This window comes from Pagrus major, chromosome 16, assembly GCF_040436345.1.
Source record: "Pagrus major chromosome 16, Pma_NU_1.0".
In the NCBI taxonomy this organism is placed as follows: domain Eukaryota; kingdom Metazoa; phylum Chordata; class Actinopteri; order Spariformes; family Sparidae; genus Pagrus; species Pagrus major.
This window is the reverse complement of record NC_133230.1, coordinates 23,013,341-23,033,422: the sequence shown is the minus strand read 5'-3', so window position 1 is coordinate 23,033,422 and position 20,082 is coordinate 23,013,341. Positions and strand designations below refer to the sequence as shown.

Below are 20,082 nucleotides of genomic sequence, written 5' to 3'. Positions count from 1 at the left end.
TGATACTGTTGATGGACAAGGGCTTGGGGTGCTGAGCATGAACTGCAACATCCCCAATTTGCTGTTACGAATCTTTGTTGTGTGTCACTTCCCATCTCTCTCTCCCCTCATTTCCTTTCATCTCTCTATTACGTTTCTCCAATAAAAACATACAAAATTCCCCCAAAAATACTAAAAGGAGACATACATGCATCTGCATAACTTCTAGACTTGAAATCTGTTTTTTGGCCGATTACAGTTTCCAACTTTTAAAAAGTCTGACGTGCCAATTGTGATTTTGGCGAATTTTCTTCCTTTGTAAGAACTACAACTGGCTCAGTTATGGTAATGTGGTGTGGAGATGAAGACCCTTTTAAACCCAGCACAGGGATGTATGACGGTGGTACGCCAGACAGTTTTCTCTGCTAGGTGAGACAGTGGTGACTACAGTGCTGTGCTAATGAGCAACACCCACTGTTTTGATGTTCTACTGTGGATGCATCATATTTCAATTCAGTAGACATCGGCAACTCTAATTGACGGCATACACAAACATTTCTGTAACCTTTTTTTAATGTAAAATTCAATTGTATGTCCATAAAAATGCAACTTTGATATTTTCGCTCAAACTGCACCAGGTTACCTTATTCTCTCATTTTCACTGAAACACATCTCACTATAAAGGGTTCTGCTACTGGACCGCATGTGAGTAAATTTGACCTGCACAGAATGAGATACTGTATGTCTGACACTGATCAGCCGGTCACACGCCATAGTCGATCGTGCTGAAAACTGGCTGATTCCGGTCTCTAGCTGATCGATTGGTGCATCTCTAGTTCTGGAAATAGATAGGCAATGCCCTCTCTAGATTAAAGAAAACAACTAAATAAAACTTTGTAATAAAAACTTCATTTAAAAAAATAAATATCATAAAGGCATGATAAATTACCTAATTACTATTGATCGGGCATGCACAAAAACATGTATACACTTATATGCACTCATAGTCACACACACGCACACAAATGAAACTGCGATAATGAGGTGAGGTGTTGAAGGAAATAAATGATCAGGACCAGGGACATAAATTTCCTCAGGTCACTTATGCAAGAAATGTGTGGTCAAGCAGAGGCTGTGTTCTGTTAGGACTCTAATGTAATTTCATTTGATGTTTTTACACAAATAAGCAGAAGCCAGCCTACACTTTGTTATATGGTGGAAATCAATAACAGCAGAGTGCAGTGGTTCAAGGAACTGCTTTTAAAGTACATTCCATACTGCTAGAGGCGGCTGCTTTCGATATTCAGAATGAATGTGTGAAATATGATTTAGTATAGCTATCAGAGCTGTATAATAAACTGTATAGAAATAAGAAAGCACTTTATAGTCATCCATTGGAAAGTGAATAAGCAAAACTCACAAAAATAAGTTGTGCTACTGGCCGTACTCGTATTCTTTTCTTTTAAAATTCAATTCCACTTTTTGTGTAGAAGCCTTCTGTGATGGGGCTGATTTTACAATATAGAGCCATATTGAAAACTTTAACTTTGACTCCAATATAGGGAGTTCTTTCAGAGATTTTATTAATAGTGTCACCTCTCTATTAGAAACGACTGACTCTGACCAAGTGGCATATCGCACCATGAAAACAGACATTAAAATAGTGCATCGGGCTGTACATCAACAAATCTAAAAAAATGGAAGATAAATCATGGCCTTTTGGTAAATGATCTCAATCATAAAAAATGTGGTTATGTAGCACCAATTTCAAAAAATGTTTCAGTTTTTCTATTGCATAGACAGCCCAGTTTTATGCAAGGGCCATCTTATCAGTGAAATACTTAAAAAAATAATCCCCATGAGAGAAATGATGATCTAAATCAATGCTAATCTACACTGCAGATACTTGTATTGAGACTGCCTGACTCGCACAACAAAACTTTTGCTGTTCAGTGGATTTAACCTACGTTTGATGACAGACAAGCTGCACCACTGGACCTTTTTCCAGCGGCTGCACACCAACCACTGGTTGACTTTCTTCAGCAGCTCTGCAAGGTGATCTGGATCTGACTTCATGATCTGGTCAAACTCAGCAAACTGGTGCAGGCACACAAACACAATACACAAATTAGGCTGTGATCCTTGAACAGTAATGAAGGAATATTTGTGTTCTGCGTAATGAACAGCAACATTGATACGTAATCTGTTGACTTCTCTTTACCTTTCCAGGGCGGAAGAAAACTCTGGTCAATCCAAACTTGAAGTCATTGTCATTTAGACCCAGAGCTTTGAACAAAGCCTACAGAGGAGCAAATTTACATTCAGTGACCCGGCAACTTCATACATGTGGTACAAACAAATGGCACACATTAACCAGTCTGGCTATAGGCTGTTTTTTACATGACTAATTAGGCTTTATTTAAAACAAATTAGCTAATTATTTAAACCCAACAGGACACTTTATATTTGTCCAGTTAATTTATGCGATCCCACCTTGCAGAAGAGTCGTGGATTCAGGCGTGTTAGCTTATCAGGCATATACTGTTTGTACATGTTGTAGAGCTCATGGAAGGGGGCTCTGGAGGGGAAGCCTCCCTGCATCAGGTCCAACACTGACACCATACCTAATCAAGAGAAACACACAAACAAAGAAAAGATGATTAAAGAGAAACGGGATTGCCCGAGGAATTACAGTACATTGTAAAATATGCAATACTGACAGTTTATCAAAGGAACATTCTGAGCTTCAATGCAAGCAGGCTGAAATCTGTCGTTACATATCTCTTACAAATCTTTAAATCCCATAGGCTTTTTGTTGAGGGATCCAGGGCGATGCTAACTTCTGGGTGAGCCTATAAAAATACATCATCGCTGCAGCATTCTGGACTTCATGAGGTATTGGATATGCATATTCATATATTAGACATTATTATAAGATGTTTCAATATTGTTCTCCATCTCCTGTGTCCACTAACTGTACAGCTACATTGGATGAAATTATCCTTAGTATATTAACTTATCATGAAAATTAGAATTGTGAGTATAAAAACTTTTATTTTATTTCAGTACATAAATTACATAGTGTTTTGGTCCTACCTGAGCACTGCAGCTGTGAGAGAATCAGAGCTCCTTCAAATTGGTGGCTGACCATCTTCAGGTTGGGTTTTACACAGCGGATGAAACTTGAGCCCTACGCACAGAAAGATTAACCTGTCTCAGCACAATACATCTTGGTCTGTGCCTGCCATCTTAATGTAATCGTATTACGTATTATGTCATAGTTGTGCTGTAATAAGTTAATACCTTCCAGTATGCACAGTATATTAAAGGGTAATTCATTAAACATTGATTTTTAACAGGGCAGCAAAAAAGTTTTCTCGAAAATAGATAATGAAACTGACATATTACTCACAGTACTGCGAAGCTTTTCCAGCAGCAGGTTCAGCTGGGTCTGTGTGTGCAAGCAGACAAAAGGAAATGTTTAATGATTTGTTTTTGGTGTACGTGATGAAGTTAGTGACACACATCCTCTGCGCAGGTTAAGGAGGGGAGTGACCAGAGTACAGTCATGCAAGGACAAAGGCGGGGTACATTTATTTGCATAGCACCTGTCAAGAATAAGGCAATTCAAAGTGCATTACAGAAGACATACAAGGCATTAAGACAAGACATAAAAGAAACAGAAGACAATATATAATACAATATAAAAAGACATACATGAATAGCCCTGATTTAAAATAAGTTGGAGCCGACTTCAAGGTTTCTGTGAGTTTGTTCCAGATATGTGGTGCATAATAACTGAATGCTGCTTCTCCATGTTTTGTTTTGACTCTGGGGACATTCAGCAGAACTGTCCCAGACGATCAGAGAGGTCTGGACGGTTCATAGCTGAGCAGCAGACAAGAAATGCATTCTGGCCCTAAAGCTTTTAGTGCTTTAGAAACCAAAAGTAGAATTTCAAATCCACTGGAATGATCTAAGGAGTGCGGCTGTAGCTGTCTTGTCATATTTTTTGGAGACTTGTAAAGACAACATTACAGTAGTCATACAAAGTCATACAAAACTGACTTGGTTTGAATTGGTAGATGCAAGGACAATACAGACCCTATACATGATATGAAAGAACTCAAAGCTTGTCTAATTTTCTGAAATATGTCATTCGGCAAATTCATTACATGACTTAGTGAATAAAAGTTCAGATCAGTGGCATCAATACCATTTATAATTGTAGAACTGAATTTATCTACAAGATCATTGCCTTGAGATCCAAGTGGGGGTAGGGCGTGGAAGAGAAAACCTGAATGAATCACCTCAAATAAAACACAGGATTTGTGAGAAAGAAAAAAGAAAAAACACCACAACCTTGAAATGTTAAAACTCTTGGAGATGATTTACACAACAGTATGGTTTTATTGTGTGAGGGCTCTGTTGAGTCAATCGACTTATCTTAAGATGTTTATAAAATAAAATAAAGTTGCTAGCAAGTTGTGTGCACTACTGACACTTTTGTGAGATCAATTGAGTGCTTCATTCTTTTTCTTGCTTTTTCCACTCCGCCTGTTTTCTAACTCATCTCCTTATACCTCAAGCTGACTTTATCCAGCTTTATCCACCAAAGAAGGTTTTCTCAGAAGAAAAGAGGTGGGAGACTGGAGGAAATAAAGGACAGGGGAACCCTAAGGAGGAGAAAGAGGGATGGGAAGAAGAGCAGAAAGGTTACAGAACAGATAAAGAGATTAGAGTTGGAAAAGTCTGAAACGAAGATAAAAAAAGATGATGGAATGGTGTGAATTATTCTTTAGTATTATTAAACTGGTAAACAGGACATTTAATTATTGCTTTTTATTATTTGCGATAGTGAAATTGAAAAGTATTATCATAAACTAAAACGAGAATGTTTTATTCAGTTGTATTCGTGTTCAGCGACTTCTGTCTGAAGATAAAATATGACAAACTCTTAACAGCCACTCTGACCTTGAACTTGTTGCCGACGCTGATGAAGCTCAGTTTGCCCGCCTTCTGTTTGGAGTCCTTGGCGGTGTTGGAGTTCTCAAACAACGCTCGCACAAATTTGTCTTTCGATTCACACACTAAGCTCTCCAAAGACATGTGGAGGGCATCATTATTCTTCTCCACAAATCGAGCCTGTGGACACACGAAGATGCATACATTTATATAGAGGCAGACGTCTATACATATGTACACAATGTAAAAACAAATGTAGAGTGCCTTGATCCCTTTAGTTTTTCATGAGTCCTTCACAAAGAAATCCACATGCCCAAAGGCCTAAAAGACAACACCCACCCTGGCCACAATCTCTTTAAACTGTATCCATTGCCTTTCTCCAGCCTTTGAGACTCTTCAATTCATCGTTCAACTCTCCAATTCGCTCACTCATTTTTCTTTTTTTTTGTGTTTTTGTTTTGTATCGTTTTCCCCTATGTAGCACAAAGGAGCTTAAACTAAATTTTGCATTACAGCCAGTTTTGTAAAATGATACACAAATTAACCTTGTAACATTGTTATGTGATTTGCTTTATTGAATATTGAGCTTTATTAAGCTTTAACTTCACAAAGGTTAGAGGTGTTTTTTGAAAATATTCAAATGCTGGATTTCATGAATATCTCCCCACCCCAACCACTCTATGAAATAAGATCTGTGGTAAGAATTACCGTTTCATAGCAGACTGCTCCAGCAAAGTGCCTGATGATAAAGCCTTCATCATCCCGCAGATTCCTGTGAACAGTCAACTTCGACTTCCTGGGAACCTAAGTGGGAGAGGAAGAAAGCAAATCAAATTTATTGACAGTGCTAAAACACATATATATTGATTTTACACAAATTGTATCCATCACCATCTCTACAGCAGAATCTTGTTTATCCACACCACTATTGAGTAAGGAGAACTGGTTTGGAGAATGAAACACTTGGATCAATAAAGTGCAGCGAAATCCAGCGAAAAAGGTAAAAAATGTCATAAATATAGGCATTTTTTCACAAACTGTGTACATGGTAATTTGTAGTTATTTTAATTTCTTATTTACATGGATAGACAAGGAAATAACAACTGCACATAGTTGAGATATGAGCCACATTCATCTTATCTGGCTCAAGCATTATAAAGGACCCCAAAAATCCACTGCCAACAGTATTCTTTAGGATTAAGTATAAAATGCAGCACCGAGTATTTTAAGCTTCATTAGCTTCAAGTGAAGACAATAATTTAATAATAAATAATTTAATGTCTTTTAGCCTATTAAATGTATAGACTAATCTTTATTTGAGTAATAACTCTCCCTCCTGTTGAGTGTAGCTGCAGCCAGCCACCTCTAATCTTAAGCTTGAGTTGGTGTCAAGGCTGCACTTCTAAAAGGATTTCATGCTTGCAGAGATACAGGCAGAGTGACAAACAATAGCAACAATGACAAGAGACCGAAGCAGAGACCGTCATTAAAAAAAACTGCTGTTACAAAACAGAGTAAAAATGATCACAATGACAAAACCAGTGTGCAGTAGCATCTCTGCTTGGTCTCACAAAAGAACTTAGAACACAAAGAAAGAGAATAATAGCAGAAAAGTAGCGTGAAAGCAAAGGAAGGAGGAGAGCGTGAATGAGGAACTTAGTCAAAGAAGAGAGAGGGAGGGAGATGAAAAGAGAGAACAGCTATAGAGGTCTGACCGTCAGTCTGAAGTGGTCTTTATGCTTGCTGTGAACCGCCAGTGCAAAGTGCTGGTCACTGGGTTGTGGGAGACGATTCTCTTCATCCAAGATGTCAAGGACTCCCACTAGCTTTGCTTCCACTAGGTCTGGAAAAGATAGTTATATGTGTATCAGCAACAGTATTAAAATTCATGTTTAAGTCCAATTACAATGAACAGTAAAGAAACAGAAAGAAAAGTAACATCCTTATGCCTTTCAAGCCATGTTAGTTGAAAAAACCTGAAATAAAGTTACATATTTTAGTTAATGTACCAGCTCAGATGAGGAGGATGCAATTAATAATGTTTACATCTCACCCTCTCACACACACAAGCATCTCGTGCATGAAAGGATGCCCACTCTTTCAGCACAGTGATACAATAAATCTATCTACTGCTCATGTCTTTGAAAAATTTTGTAACTCACACCAAAACCATCTACATGGAATATAGCACTTTGGGTTAGAAAAATGTGTTAACTGTTGTTATAATAAAGCGGCGCACCACTCTTGCTAATATAGTCACTTCTAATCAAGAATATGTCTATAATAAAAAATTGTAATTGGCACTGGCGAAAAGGTGGGGGCGAAAAAATAAGTAGATACTCCAGCAGTAGCCTCAGAAGGCTTCCCTTTCTTTTTTGTGTTTCTCTTCTTGCGCACTGATTCGCTTAGCCGAACAGCAAATCAGAGTGATTTCTCAAACTGACAGGCTCCACTGCTGATTCTTCATGCCCAAAAGCCGCCGATAAGGGCTGACTAGTGCCAACGGTGTGAGATAGTCTGCAACAACGAGGGCGACAGACGCTCACTGACGGCCCTGACATTGTCTGACGGTGGAGAGTCAGGGCTCTTAATTGTGGCTGTATAGGTCTGTAACAGTTTGTCAGACATAATGCAGGTGCTAACTACAAACAAAACCATTACATCATAACTATGAGGTGTCTTGAAATGTTGTATTTTGAAGTAAACATGTATGTAACACTGTGATCCTACCCTCTCACTGAAGTTACAGAGTGGCTGAGACGGAGACACCATTAACCCTATGACTCAAAATGATTTTGAAGCTGTTATTTTAAGGAAAAAGTTACATAATGTTGCTTTAACATCTACAAACTGACAATATTTCTAATCTGCAATTTTCATCTAATGCTAATAGACATTTTCAGCCATAACTACAAAACACACAAATCCCTACTGAGTATTTAGGAAGGCATGAGGAGGAAATCATAGGGGTCATTATGATACAGAAGTTATAACCATTCAGTTTCTGAATTTGACATTTATTGGAAATTTCCACTGTTTACCATTTCTGGATGTGAATATTCAAAACACAAAACATGTTCATCAGGATGCTCGTGTAGCCATATACCTGAATTATTCATACGCCTTGCTGTGTTCGGAATATAATCTAATAGCCAAGGACCTCGAAAAGAAATTTGCATGAACAAGCACCTGTGCATAAATCCTGGAGATTGATGAGTGAATTAATGGCCAACCCAAACGGTCATTTGCAAGTCATAAATGTTATTCACGGCTGTCAGTTAACCTCGCACCTGAATAATCACGGCCTTTGAAATACAAATCAAACTGCTTCACCTTGATACGCTGACTACTTCATCCCATTCATTCGAGGATTCATTTGAGGACAGAGAAAACAAAAACGAGGGGGCATTATTTCTCCGGCTTCTCATTGCACCAAAGGAGGCCATAAAACCCACAAATACTCATTACACTCGCTCCCCACAGACGCAAGGATATGCTCAGCTTCTTGGATAATGAGAAGTCGGTATTTTTGTCCCCCTGACAGGTGTATTTTCGCCCGCTCTGACGAGTAGCCCAGAGCACAAGGGATGGCCCAAATGAATGGCATGCGGGTGAGCTGATGTTACACTTCTACCAACCTCCGTACATTTGCAGTGTGTGAGTTCAACAGACAGCCGCATTTCTGTCAGTTATTTTATGTTTTGCAGCACAAACCCTCAAAGACTTTGTCTTAATGATGTCCCTGGGTGTCACTCGATGGTCCTATTTTCGCTTCCGAAGATCAACCAGGGTACAGATGATTGTAGATATCAATACACACACTCCTACACATGTTTGATTCCTCAAGCTTAAGGCAGACATCTTATCAGGTTCAGAAGGAGATCCTGCTTTATATTTTTTACTTTTTTTGTAGAATGCAATACAGTGACATTTTTGCAGGGAAGTAGTGATCTTTAGAGAACTTAATCTTTTTTTTAAACTGCAGACTTTGACGATAAAAAATGTGCTCGAAGGGAAGCTGACACACTTACCTATGCAGTCCTGGTTGTCAACATAATGCACCTCATTCACTCCCAGCCCTTCCTTTTGATACAGCTCTTGCTCCTGCACAGACATGTCCAAACGTCAAAAATCAGACCTGAAACAGTATTCTGAAGATGTCCTGATAGAAAATTAGTTTACACTTTTTCTAAGTGAATTCTTCCACCTCAAAAAACAAACAAAAAAACCCATCAACACACAATTCAGATAATGAGAAAAAGGCCTAAACCAGAATTGTGTCGCCTTAATTGGAGACCTTGGAAGAGAATAACGTTAAGAGATCACACGAGAGAAACAAGCCTCATCATGTCCCTTGAGAAATTAGCATTCTAATGAGAGCGCGCAGGAAAGACAGAGGGAAAATGTAAGTGAGACAAACAGAGAAGAAAAAGACAGAGAAGCTTAGCGTGCCAACCACTTTCTCCTGGCTCATGAAAGAGTCACTAAGTTTGGCTTGTGAATGACATGACATGGCAGGTTTCCCAGGATAAAGAAGTAAAACCACACAAAATCACCTTAATCTGCTCACCCACCTCTTTCAGAATACGCTCGTTGAAGAACTGCTGCAGCTTCTCGTTGCAGTAGTTGATACAGAACTGCTCAAAGCTGTTATGTTCAAAATACTCTAAGAGGAGGAAAAAAAACAGAAGAAGCAGAAAAAAACATGTATTTCAATTAATTTTCCAAAATGAAATATTTTGCAAAGCCTGTGTTAATTATGGCAGTTGGGGGAAATTAATTCTCAAGCATGAGCTGTGGTAATGAAGTGTGTGTGTGCATTTGGGTGCTTATATTAAGAAACAAGCTGCACAGGGAAGTGTCTCTTTAGTTAATCTTTATAAACAACTATCTGCATATGAATGCAGAATCTGTGGGCAAGCGACAAGAATTTTGGTATTAGAAGCATTCTGGTTTCTGTTGTAATCAGAATAGCATTCACTAATCATGTTTCAGAAGCTTTGGTTACATGCACGTACAGTCCAGGTGGAGAGTTATCGTTGGCAAACGAATTCACAATAACGATATCTTTGCAATATTGAAATTTGAGGTAAAAAATGCTTTGTTTTTTCTCTTTTTATGGCAAATGAATTACCCCATAAAACAAGGGTAGGGGGGTGGTGGTGAGAGAGTCTGTACCATGACCATAACTGTAAAAAGTGTACAAAAACAACAATTGCACTCAATGACTTGATTAACTCATAAACAAAACAAACACAAGATCTAACATGTTTGCTGGATTGTTCACATAATATGATCATACTTGTATTGTTAACATGATATCAATATTACATTTCTGAAATCACTGCTGCACGCTTAATGGAAAGCAAAAGAAGCGAAATGCATTGGAGAAAAACTTCAACATTTTGTCAAAAATTACCAAATCCAGCGATGTCCAACACCCCGATGAAGTTGGAGGACGTCTCAAAGGGGAAACACTGGTTTACTCGTTTGACCACATGATCAAAGAGGCGACTGTACACTGCCTTGGCCAGGGCATCCCGGGCATTGTTTGCTTGTTCCACCTTTAGAGGCACCCTGGAGGGAAACACAAAGTGGGGCAGTGAGAGAAAGTCCGAAACTGGGACATGCTGTATTATTTTTTTTCCCCTAATCAACCCAATTTTCATGTGGCAGCAAAACTTTAGCTGTGTTGGGGTGATACTTTTTGCTTCATTTCCCTTCTGATCTCCACAGTCAAGCTAGGCAATAGTTTGAGGAATAGGGTTTCTGAGCCAAAGAAGATGTGTTAAAATTTAAATTTGAACTTTGAACTCTACTAGACTCTCTAATGGCTCCTTAACACAATTTATTTTTAAATTATTTAGAGGGGTTGACTGTATGGACAAAGTGCAGTTCCACAGAGACCCAGAGTTCAACTCAGCTGTCCCAACTGGGAAGAAGGTGAATTTGAAATTAAAATGTCTGTCTTTAACCACCATAGAACCACTTTTTTCTTTTGATATTCCACCCACCCAGTCCTCAAAAGAAAAAAGTAAAACCCCTCATCTATTTCAAACAGGAATAGACCTCCTAAGCTAAGGCTAAGGTAGTCTATTCAGCCAGAAAATAGCTTGAAGTCTTAGAAAACACAAGAGAACCTTACAATTCATCTCAGTGACAGGCATTTTTATCCATTGCAATGTTCCATATACACAGTAGTTAGCAACTCAGTCATCCCCGATACCCTCACATCCACCACCCCTTCTGTAACCCTCACCTCCCAGGGGTAGGGTGGATCTGTCTGGGGCTTAATGACAATGCCAGGCCCCCTTGGCTCCACCTGCTCCCCAGACACCGAGCCTTTACTGTACTGCAGCCATGCTCGCCTGCCTCTTCAGATACAGGCTGCATTATTCATGTGGAGAAAACACTTCCAGGCCAGGCCAGCATCTGGCCCTCTTGAAATATTAATCTATCAAACCTGGCCCCATCACTCAAACACCCCATCACCACCAAAGGAGCAGTGTCAATACTGCTATGCATTCAATCATGTAGAAATACAGCAAAATAATAATTAAAAAAAACCTTCTACAATTGTGCGACTGTGTTCCTCTTTCACTGGTGATTGGTGTGAGTGATTTAACAGAGTCACAGAGCACTTCTCTGTAAGCAACAATAAGATGCTCTTTATAATAAGACCATAAAATAAAAGGCTTAATTCAGTGTCAGGATTTAATCTCATTGTCTTGCACAACAAAGACATCTCAATAATCAGAGTTCAGTTGTCAGTAAATGATGACAACGAGTTTCAAAGAGCCACTCAGTAGCTTTTGTTCTTACTTGATAACTGTTCCTTTGGCGCCCCCTGCTGTAGTGAGCATGACCCTGGTTGTGAGGCTGACACGCAAATCATCCTGGTCCAAACCGAGCAGGTCAGCACAGTACTCCAGAGTCTGTCCTGACTGATTCTTCAGCACACAGCCACCTGAAACAGACACACAAGCCTTCAAAAATCAACCTACTACAACCTGAAAGAAGATAACTTATTTCCCTTTGTATCAGTATTATACAATTATGATACAAAAATGATCATTTCCACTAATCATGAATCATGATTGAATCATTACGTAATTAAAATATCTGTCAAAATATGAAGATCAATATGATTTTCTATTGTGCGGCCCTAGAAAAACTAATACAAACTTGCTTTGTTAATTTCAAAGGGCTGCATATTCGGTACACAAAATATTTTACAATTAATGTTTTTGAAGTAGGACCTTTACTTTTACAAAAAGTAATTATTTATTAGAAAAGCTGGAAAAATAGAAGACCTTGGTGGTTTATCCTTGAACAGTGATATTCACTAACCACGAAACAAACGAAACCAAAATATTGAGAATCTTACAGATTACTCTAAAAATGCTGTAATGTAATTAGAGCATCCATCTAACCTGATGAGCTCCCCGTTTCTTCAAAGTCAATGTTGCCCAAATGCAGAACTCCAGCAACCACCCTGAACAGGTCCAGCTTCTCAGTGTCGTCCAGACCGATCTTCTTCATGGCCCCGCACATCCTGTTGAAGTCACCCTGGTCGTCAAGAAGAGGGTCCTTCAGAGCACCGACCTTCAGATGCTGCGAAACAAATGCGAGTGAGTCAGAAAGAGTCGAAATCAGAAGAGAAACAGAAAATGAGCGAGAATTCAATTCAAATCATGATTTACTCAAACAAGATGGAATCAGCAAATGGGGATCTATGTTCTATATTTTAGCTATTTCATTAAATGTTGTTCAATATTGAGTAAATCTGATTCTAAATTGAATTGGAAGAGATCTGGCAACAGCCCACACTAAACTATAGAAACGAGATGCTAACTGTAACATGCACTTTGAATAAAACAAACAGAAATATTATAAATATGTTAAAAGAGCCTCCACTAGCAGCACACAGCGAGCATCCCATCCTATGCACTGTGAACTCTGCTACAGTAGTCTTGTCTTCAAATGTCTTGACAAGTTGTATAGGCGTACGATTTAAAAGGAAAAAAAGAGCAAAAGTAATATCTAGCAATATCTCAAGGGCGATGAAAGCTGAAAAAACAAGCATGCCGAGTAAAATGGCCCTGGGACATTATTTGTGGTCAAGATAATGGATAAACCATACAGTAATAATCAACAAGGGCCTATACTCCTAATTATACTGTAAGATAAGAGACCATTCATACCTGTTGTATCGAGGGAACAAAATGCTTTAATTGTCACCTTATTCATATTTTAATCTCAAAAACAGCAGCCATTCAAAATAAAATCTATCTTTAACAAATATTGATTTTAAACTATGGAAAATATACAATAACTATGCAGCCCCGCATTGTATGAAAAAGCTGAATAAGCAAACACCCTTTGTATTTTTCTATCAAAGCAACACCCAGCCCTAACCGAACCTGGCAGACACATGCAGAGGAAGAGGAAGCATGCACGCTTATTTCCTGTTTGCACTACAAACCAGCGAGTCTCAGTGTTTACTTGAGGAAAACACAGGATAAAGAGCAGGGAGCACAAAGCCCTGATAAGAAAGGAAAGATCACCTTATTGTCCTTTACAACACAGACACGTGGAAGGACAGACAGATATACAATGACTGAATTAGTAACATATTAATGACACAGAATGTACTTACAATCATGTGGCTTACAGTGCTTCATTAAGGCATCGTTAAATCACTGTTATTGATTTTGGAAGAACATAGTAAGAATGTTAACTAAAGAGCCTTCGACAAATGGAAAAATGGGAAATGAGCACAGAACAGACTTTAATTTTCTTTTAAAATTCAATATTTCAAGAGAAAAATACAAATTACAATGAGACTGAAGCACTACTAATTTAACACCAGTTGACTCTGAACTTCTAGAAAAAAAAATCAGTCTGATTTCATTATAATGATTGTAATATTTTAGTATAAAAGATTGATAATTGACATAAAAAACTAAATATAGTGGTCTCTGAGGTTAATACAAGTTCCAATTATTGCACCTCTCTTACAAACTAGGCTAAATAAAACCATTTTGAGCAAATTTATGAAGAGAATTGAAAGCAACTCCTTTGTTTACCACTTCTCACCCGATTTTCCCTAAACTTTGATTAACATAATAGAAGACATTATTCCATCATAGAAAACAGGAAGTGAAATGCATGTGCATGTATAATTAGTCCCTGAGAGAGCAGCATGTCACACTCATTCTTCTAATTGTTTCATGATATTAATTACATATCTCCTGCAGGCTTTAGTGTGCAAACCCAAGAAGGCACTTGTTCTTTTTCATGTCATACATAATTAATCTAATACACAGACCTGAACTAATTCTGGTCATGAAATATTCTTAGTGACCAGTTCCTGCGTATCACTTCACATTTGCAGCTGATTTCCTGTAATGTGGTCAGGGATTTGCTTTCAGTTTAGTGCTTACTCATCACTGTTGGGAAAAGAATAATGTACATCTACCTAAAAGTGTTGCATTATGAAACATTCTTTGCCTTTTTCTCCTTAACATTAAAATATGTTGCAATACAACAATCATGTATTAAATGATTAAGCCAGAACAGACTGTGACATTACCTCAGGACTCTTGCGGTTCTGCATGATTTGTTTATCAGAGTCCTTACTGGCAAAGTATCTGGTGCATCCTCGGTTCAGGTACTGCAACAGAGAAAAATCAGCTTTGAATCATTAAAACACAATTAGTTCTTTGATAAATTAAATCCAGACACAATATAAATGTATTTCACTCGTGGTGGAAAACCTGCTGGGGAGATTTGTATTGATTTTCATCATCTAAAAGATTTACTTTGCTGTCTTCCAATATTGCTCCACAGCTGACTAGTAGTGAATCACACGCAGTAATTGCCTCTGTTGATTTGGGCGTCACCTCAGGGACCTGATATAATGACACTATGATAAACATTGAGAGGAACAGCTTGAGCTGCTTGTTGTTCCGGTAAGTGTTGTTCTGTAGAGCATGTAGGAAAAAATAAAGGCTGGGGTAAACACCTTTATGCTTTCTGAGTTTGCCCCTGCTGAGCTGGTGATTGCATCCAAGAGGGAAAGAATTCAATTGTGAAATATTTTGTTACTGAGGGGATTTTGATTTCACTCAGGATGACCCCTTGACGTCACTAAAAATAAGTTCAGGTGACATCTAGTGGTTTACCAAAGTACTGCCAACCAATTCTTCTTCTGAGACTGGTGTCTGTCTAAGCCCACTGACCCTGAAGCTGTCGGGAGAGTCCAGGTGCAGTTTCTTCTTTATGTCCTCGGACGCCCCAGCACACAGCCGGTAGAAGATGTGGTAGTTCCTCTCGTCGTTACTTTGCATGCAAATCCTCGACTTCTCTAGCAAGTAATGGGAGACGAATCCACCTACAACTGCATTCTGGTGACACGAGACAAGAATCAAATCTTAAAAACAGATTTCAAAATACATGGTCCACACACAGCAAATTATAGTCCAACCTAGAACATAATTAGTAACCTTTCTGTGATATTTTTTACCTTCTCATTAAAGTGGATTTCCACAAACTTTCCAAAGCGACTACTGTTATTATTCCGGACTGTCTTTGCGTTTCCAAAGGCCTCAAGAAGGGGATTTGCTGAGATTTGAAATGGGAAAAACAGAATCATGATCACACTGCCTCATACAGTACAAGCAGTATTAAACGTTTTTAGATATTGTATTACCTTCTACAATTCTCTCGTCAATATCTTGACCACTTCCATATGTTGTAGTGAGGTATCTGCAGGATGGGGATGAAATTCAAAAATGATTTGTATGCATAGTTAATCACCAAAAGATAAATGCTGTTTAAAAAAGAAAAAGACACTCAAGAGCCAGTCCATAGTTTACACAGTTCAAAGATTTTTCCAATAGCTTTTTTTTAGCACATATATAACAGTGAAGAAGTACTTATTGCCTTTTTTAAGCAATTCTAGCTCTTGACTGTTCCCTTCATTTCTGTATTGTTTGGAATTGCTCAGGTAGTTAAAAAATAAACAAAACTCCTCTATAAAACTCCCTTGCAACTTGTATAACAGCCGACAACAAGGGTGTGTAAGGCCATTGTTTTTACCAGTTAAACTGCCAGTTGCATCCATTTTAATGTTGTTTGTCCACCTTTTTTTTACTGTTTGTCTACTTCTTACGAGGTATTTGCGAGGTATTATCAGTAACTCTTGATGCAGTGTAGTCAAAACACAGTGGTGTAATACCTTGGTTTGGAAAGAGAAGGGAAGGAAACATTACTTTATATCCCCCGTCAGAAGGGAGGAGACTAAAGGTGAGTGTGAGGGAAGATGAAGCTAGGATGCAGGACGATTAATGTGAGCTCATACCTGAGAACAAACTTAGTGTTTTCAGTCTTTCCGGCACCAGATTCACCAGAAACTATGATGGACTGGCTCATCTTGAGAACCTTCATGTCCCTGTAGGCTTTGTCGGCTAAAAAATAGCAAAAATAAAAACAAAACAGTTAACTTTCAAGCATAATAATAAAGGATCAATTTATTGATAATGCATGACGCGTGTAGCTGTTAAGTTGTGTTAAAGAATAAAAATGTGACACATTTTGAGGAGGTTGCTTCTAAAAAATGAGAAAATCACTGTAAATTTCACAAAAATTTGTAGTACCATTTTATTTCCACCTGGCCAAATTAATTTCCTCTTTTGAATAATTCACAAAGCAAAACTTTCACACACCTGTGGTTTGATGGGTGCTTAGCAGAAAAATCTGAATAAAAAACTCCTGCGCACTGTCCACTTCACTTGCAATCAAGAAAAAATTACCAACGTTTCAGTACAAAGACCTTCATCAGGTTTTTTTATTTTGGATAATAAAGTTAATTTTGAAGCGGAACGCCAGGCACCAAAATAATCTATAACTTAAAGACACATTTCCTTTAACAATCTCAAAAAATGACAAAAACATTCTATTTAATTGTGATAAAGATTAACAAAGGGAAAAGTAGTGTTATAGTATCTCGATATCTTTTATTCAAGCAACATCAATTCACCTTGTAGTCATATACATTACCCCCACGTACTAAACAGTACTTAACAGTACTTAACAGCTCTCACCTATAGCATAGACGTGAGGTGGCAGAGTTCCCAGTGACTTCCCCCGGTATGACTTGATGGAGTCAGGGCCATACAGTTTGGGGATGTCATAATAAGGATTCACAGCTATCAAGATATTGGCCACATAGGTCTGGAAGAGATATGAATACAGGTATGATTAGAGTCACTGCATTCAGAGAAAGTTAATAAAAAGCTAAAACACGTATAAATAATTGAATAATGAGAAACAACAGAGGTGAAAACGAGCCCAGCGAAGGCTGCTGAGACACACCTTAACCTGTCTCCTTGTCCTGCTTTTCCCATCTACCAGCTGTGCCTCATTTCCTAAGTGAGTGACTGGGATAAGGATTGGGTTTGCCAGTCTGACTTTATGACCCTTTTCTAGCTTTCCTTCCCTCTTTACCACCTGGTGCTTCTCCCCCAGGGAAAATAAGGATAGGGATCTCTCTCTCCTTCTGCCCTCCAACCTGTTACTGTATCTCCTTATGATGCAGATGGATAGTGATGACTATAAGCCATTGTAAGAGCTCACATATGAAGGATTTATATACATATACTTGTGCAAATGCAGTATAGAAGGAGAAGAAAACATACATAGATGTGGTCTTTATTGTACCGCACTCTGACATTGTTGAGAAGAGTTGCTTCATTCAAGTACATAAGGGTACCTAAGAGAACAGGAAAAAAACAAAACAAAACATAATTTCTTGGATAATTGACCTTAAAGGATAGGTAAAGGATAAAAACCATAAAAAAACGACAATGTGTGTTGACTTACAGTTGTCATCTACATGTTTGTTGACATCATCCTCTGCAGGGAAGACTTGGCTCATAGGAGCAAGAAATGTCTGCAACACAAGCAGATTTTCTTACTGTAACATCACATTATATAATTTCCTGGATAGACAGACATGCTACAAGTGGCTCTACTTATCCTTGCCAACTTTATGTACAAGATTATTCATTGTTTACGTCTTTTTCTTTGAAAAGGTTTCGACACAAAACAGCTGTTTGTGAGCATCAAAAACAAGGGAGACATATTAGACATCATAAAAAGCTAAGCGAGCATGCACAAACATGAATCATTTATCGTGCTTAAAGATCACAGTAATGATGTTTGGTGCGACATGTTCCCAGGCTAAATTAGTTACTGATATTCTCACTCTATTGTTTAAGAGTCTGAGTTAATGGAAATAAACTCAATGGAACAAGCCGGCTGTGAGAGAAACAAGGGGAGACATGGCAGGGTAATGAATAATTTGGTGGGAGAGCAACCAGATCTGAACACCTGAGTGAGTGAGTGAGTGATTGTATGCAGTGTGTGTGTGTGTGTGTGTGTGTGTGTGTGTGTGTGTGTGTGTGTGTGTGTGTGTGGTGGAGAAGAGACGATGGTGGTGCTCTGGGCTGATCTTGTAGGAACCAATCAAGTCAATCAGACCGTGTGACATTATTAAAGCAGAACAATGATTGCATCTGAATATTCCTTGTAATAAAACACTCCTTTACTCCATCTTCACTGCACTCCCTGTATTAATACCACTGCTTGTGTGTGTGTGTGTGTTTGTGTGTAACCCAGTCTGTTCTATGATGCATGGTTTATTATAACAAACAGGCTGTAAGCATAAACAGAATCTGCTTTGTGTGCCTGCGACAGTGCCTTGGCTCAATCTGGACATGCCACATTCACAATAATACCCATGTGAGAAATGTCTGACCAATAAAAACTGACAAAGAGGAAGAGGCAGTCAGGCTGAGGGTTGTATACTGAGCTGAGACACTAATGAGCTCCACAGTGTAGTAAAAAGGATAATCAATGGGCCTTTCATTCCCTTGCTGAATGAGACAGAGTTTATGCCTCGCAGTGTTTGATCATGAGCGTCCAAAGTTCAGAGCTATTCAAACTTCAAACACCATCTCCATGTAGAACAACTAACTAAAATGCATCTTCAAGGGTCATTTAGTGTGGTGCGGAGTCTTGGGTTATAAGTAATTACAACCTTGATTCTAAAAAAAGTTAGGACTGTGTATAAAACATGAATAAAACCAGACTCATTTGAGAACAAACTATGCCTAGCCTTTCGAGGATTCCCCTTTCATACCCAATTATGATATTATCACCTGTTACCAATTAACCTGCTGCTGTGAAATGTTCCAACAGGTGTTTCCAGGGAGCATTCCACAACTTTCCCAGTCTTTTGTCACCCTTCTCCCAACTTGTCTGAAATATGTTGCTTGCATCAAATTTAGAGTAAGTATAAATTTACAAAAATCAATGCAGTTGATGGGGTAAAACATTTAATATATTGTCTTTGTAATGCTTTAAATTGAGTATATGTCAAAAAGGATTAGCAATTCATTCTGTTGTGCTTATTTATGTATTCAAATTTGCAGTCCAATATGTAAATAATTTTCAAATGTTGAGTTTGTTTCTTAACTTGTTCCAACTGGTTTATATTTGTTCTCTTGTTCATATCTTGCTTTTTTACTTATTTATTATAACGGTTTTTATTGATGCTTCTCTATTGTTGTTATCCCCTTTGTAATAATGCATATTTCCCTGTTTTGGAACTAATAAAGGATTATCTTAATTTATCTTATTTATGTTTTCCTCGATGTCCCAATTTTTTGGAATTGGGGTTGTATTATGCACTTATCTGTCAGTTGGGACTATATTGCAGTGCAAACACAGGGTTTTCTGACTACATTGTTATTTAAAAAGGGTAGATATTGTGGCAGTGAACAAATGTATTTTTTATGAGCATGACCCATTTTAACCAGAGACATACTGTATAAGGCTCCTCTGAATAAAAGATCAAGAGAAATGTAAAGCCATAACACTTAGTAATAGACCACTCTAATGGTGGACATTTTGACTGGTCAAAAACAGGTGAAAACAATAAAATGGATAATGGCTTAATACCATTTAGCTGCTTCAGTTTCAGGGTCCCAAAACTTCACAAAGTAGGAAAAGCACAGGTTTTACCAACAACGTTAACAATGGCTCCATTCTATTAAGTGTCCCAGAAAGCCA

General features: G+C 38.2%; 1 protein-coding gene across 2 annotated transcripts in view; it reads right to left on the bottom strand.

The window, feature by feature from the left end:
- myo6b (myosin VIb) overlaps positions 1-20,082 on the bottom strand; it is a 41,061-nt gene that overhangs the window by 15,429 nt on the left and 5,550 nt on the right. For both annotated transcript variants that reach the window (XM_073483711.1, XM_073483712.1), the window contains exons 3-23: positions 17,830-17,899; positions 17,646-17,719; positions 17,052-17,181; positions 16,310-16,415; positions 15,659-15,714; positions 15,473-15,570; positions 15,189-15,353; positions 14,540-14,620; positions 12,378-12,558; positions 11,767-11,911; positions 10,364-10,521; positions 9,519-9,610; positions 8,976-9,048; positions 6,660-6,787; positions 5,653-5,748; positions 4,954-5,124; positions 3,392-3,430; positions 3,076-3,169; positions 2,473-2,603; positions 2,201-2,278; positions 1,947-2,076 (exon numbers count right to left, since the gene is read on the bottom strand). In XM_073483711.1, the coding sequence (XP_073339812.1) occupies positions 1,947-2,076; positions 2,201-2,278; positions 2,473-2,603; positions 3,076-3,169; positions 3,392-3,430; positions 4,954-5,124; positions 5,653-5,748; positions 6,660-6,787; positions 8,976-9,048; positions 9,519-9,610; positions 10,364-10,521; positions 11,767-11,911; positions 12,378-12,558; positions 14,540-14,620; positions 15,189-15,353; positions 15,473-15,570; positions 15,659-15,714; positions 16,310-16,415; positions 17,052-17,181; positions 17,646-17,719; positions 17,830-17,899 (2,296 nt within the window). The remainder of the gene's footprint in view (positions 1-1,946; positions 2,077-2,200; positions 2,279-2,472; positions 2,604-3,075; positions 3,170-3,391; positions 3,431-4,953; positions 5,125-5,652; positions 5,749-6,659; positions 6,788-8,975; positions 9,049-9,518; positions 9,611-10,363; positions 10,522-11,766; positions 11,912-12,377; positions 12,559-14,539; positions 14,621-15,188; positions 15,354-15,472; positions 15,571-15,658; positions 15,715-16,309; positions 16,416-17,051; positions 17,182-17,645; positions 17,720-17,829; positions 17,900-20,082) is intronic.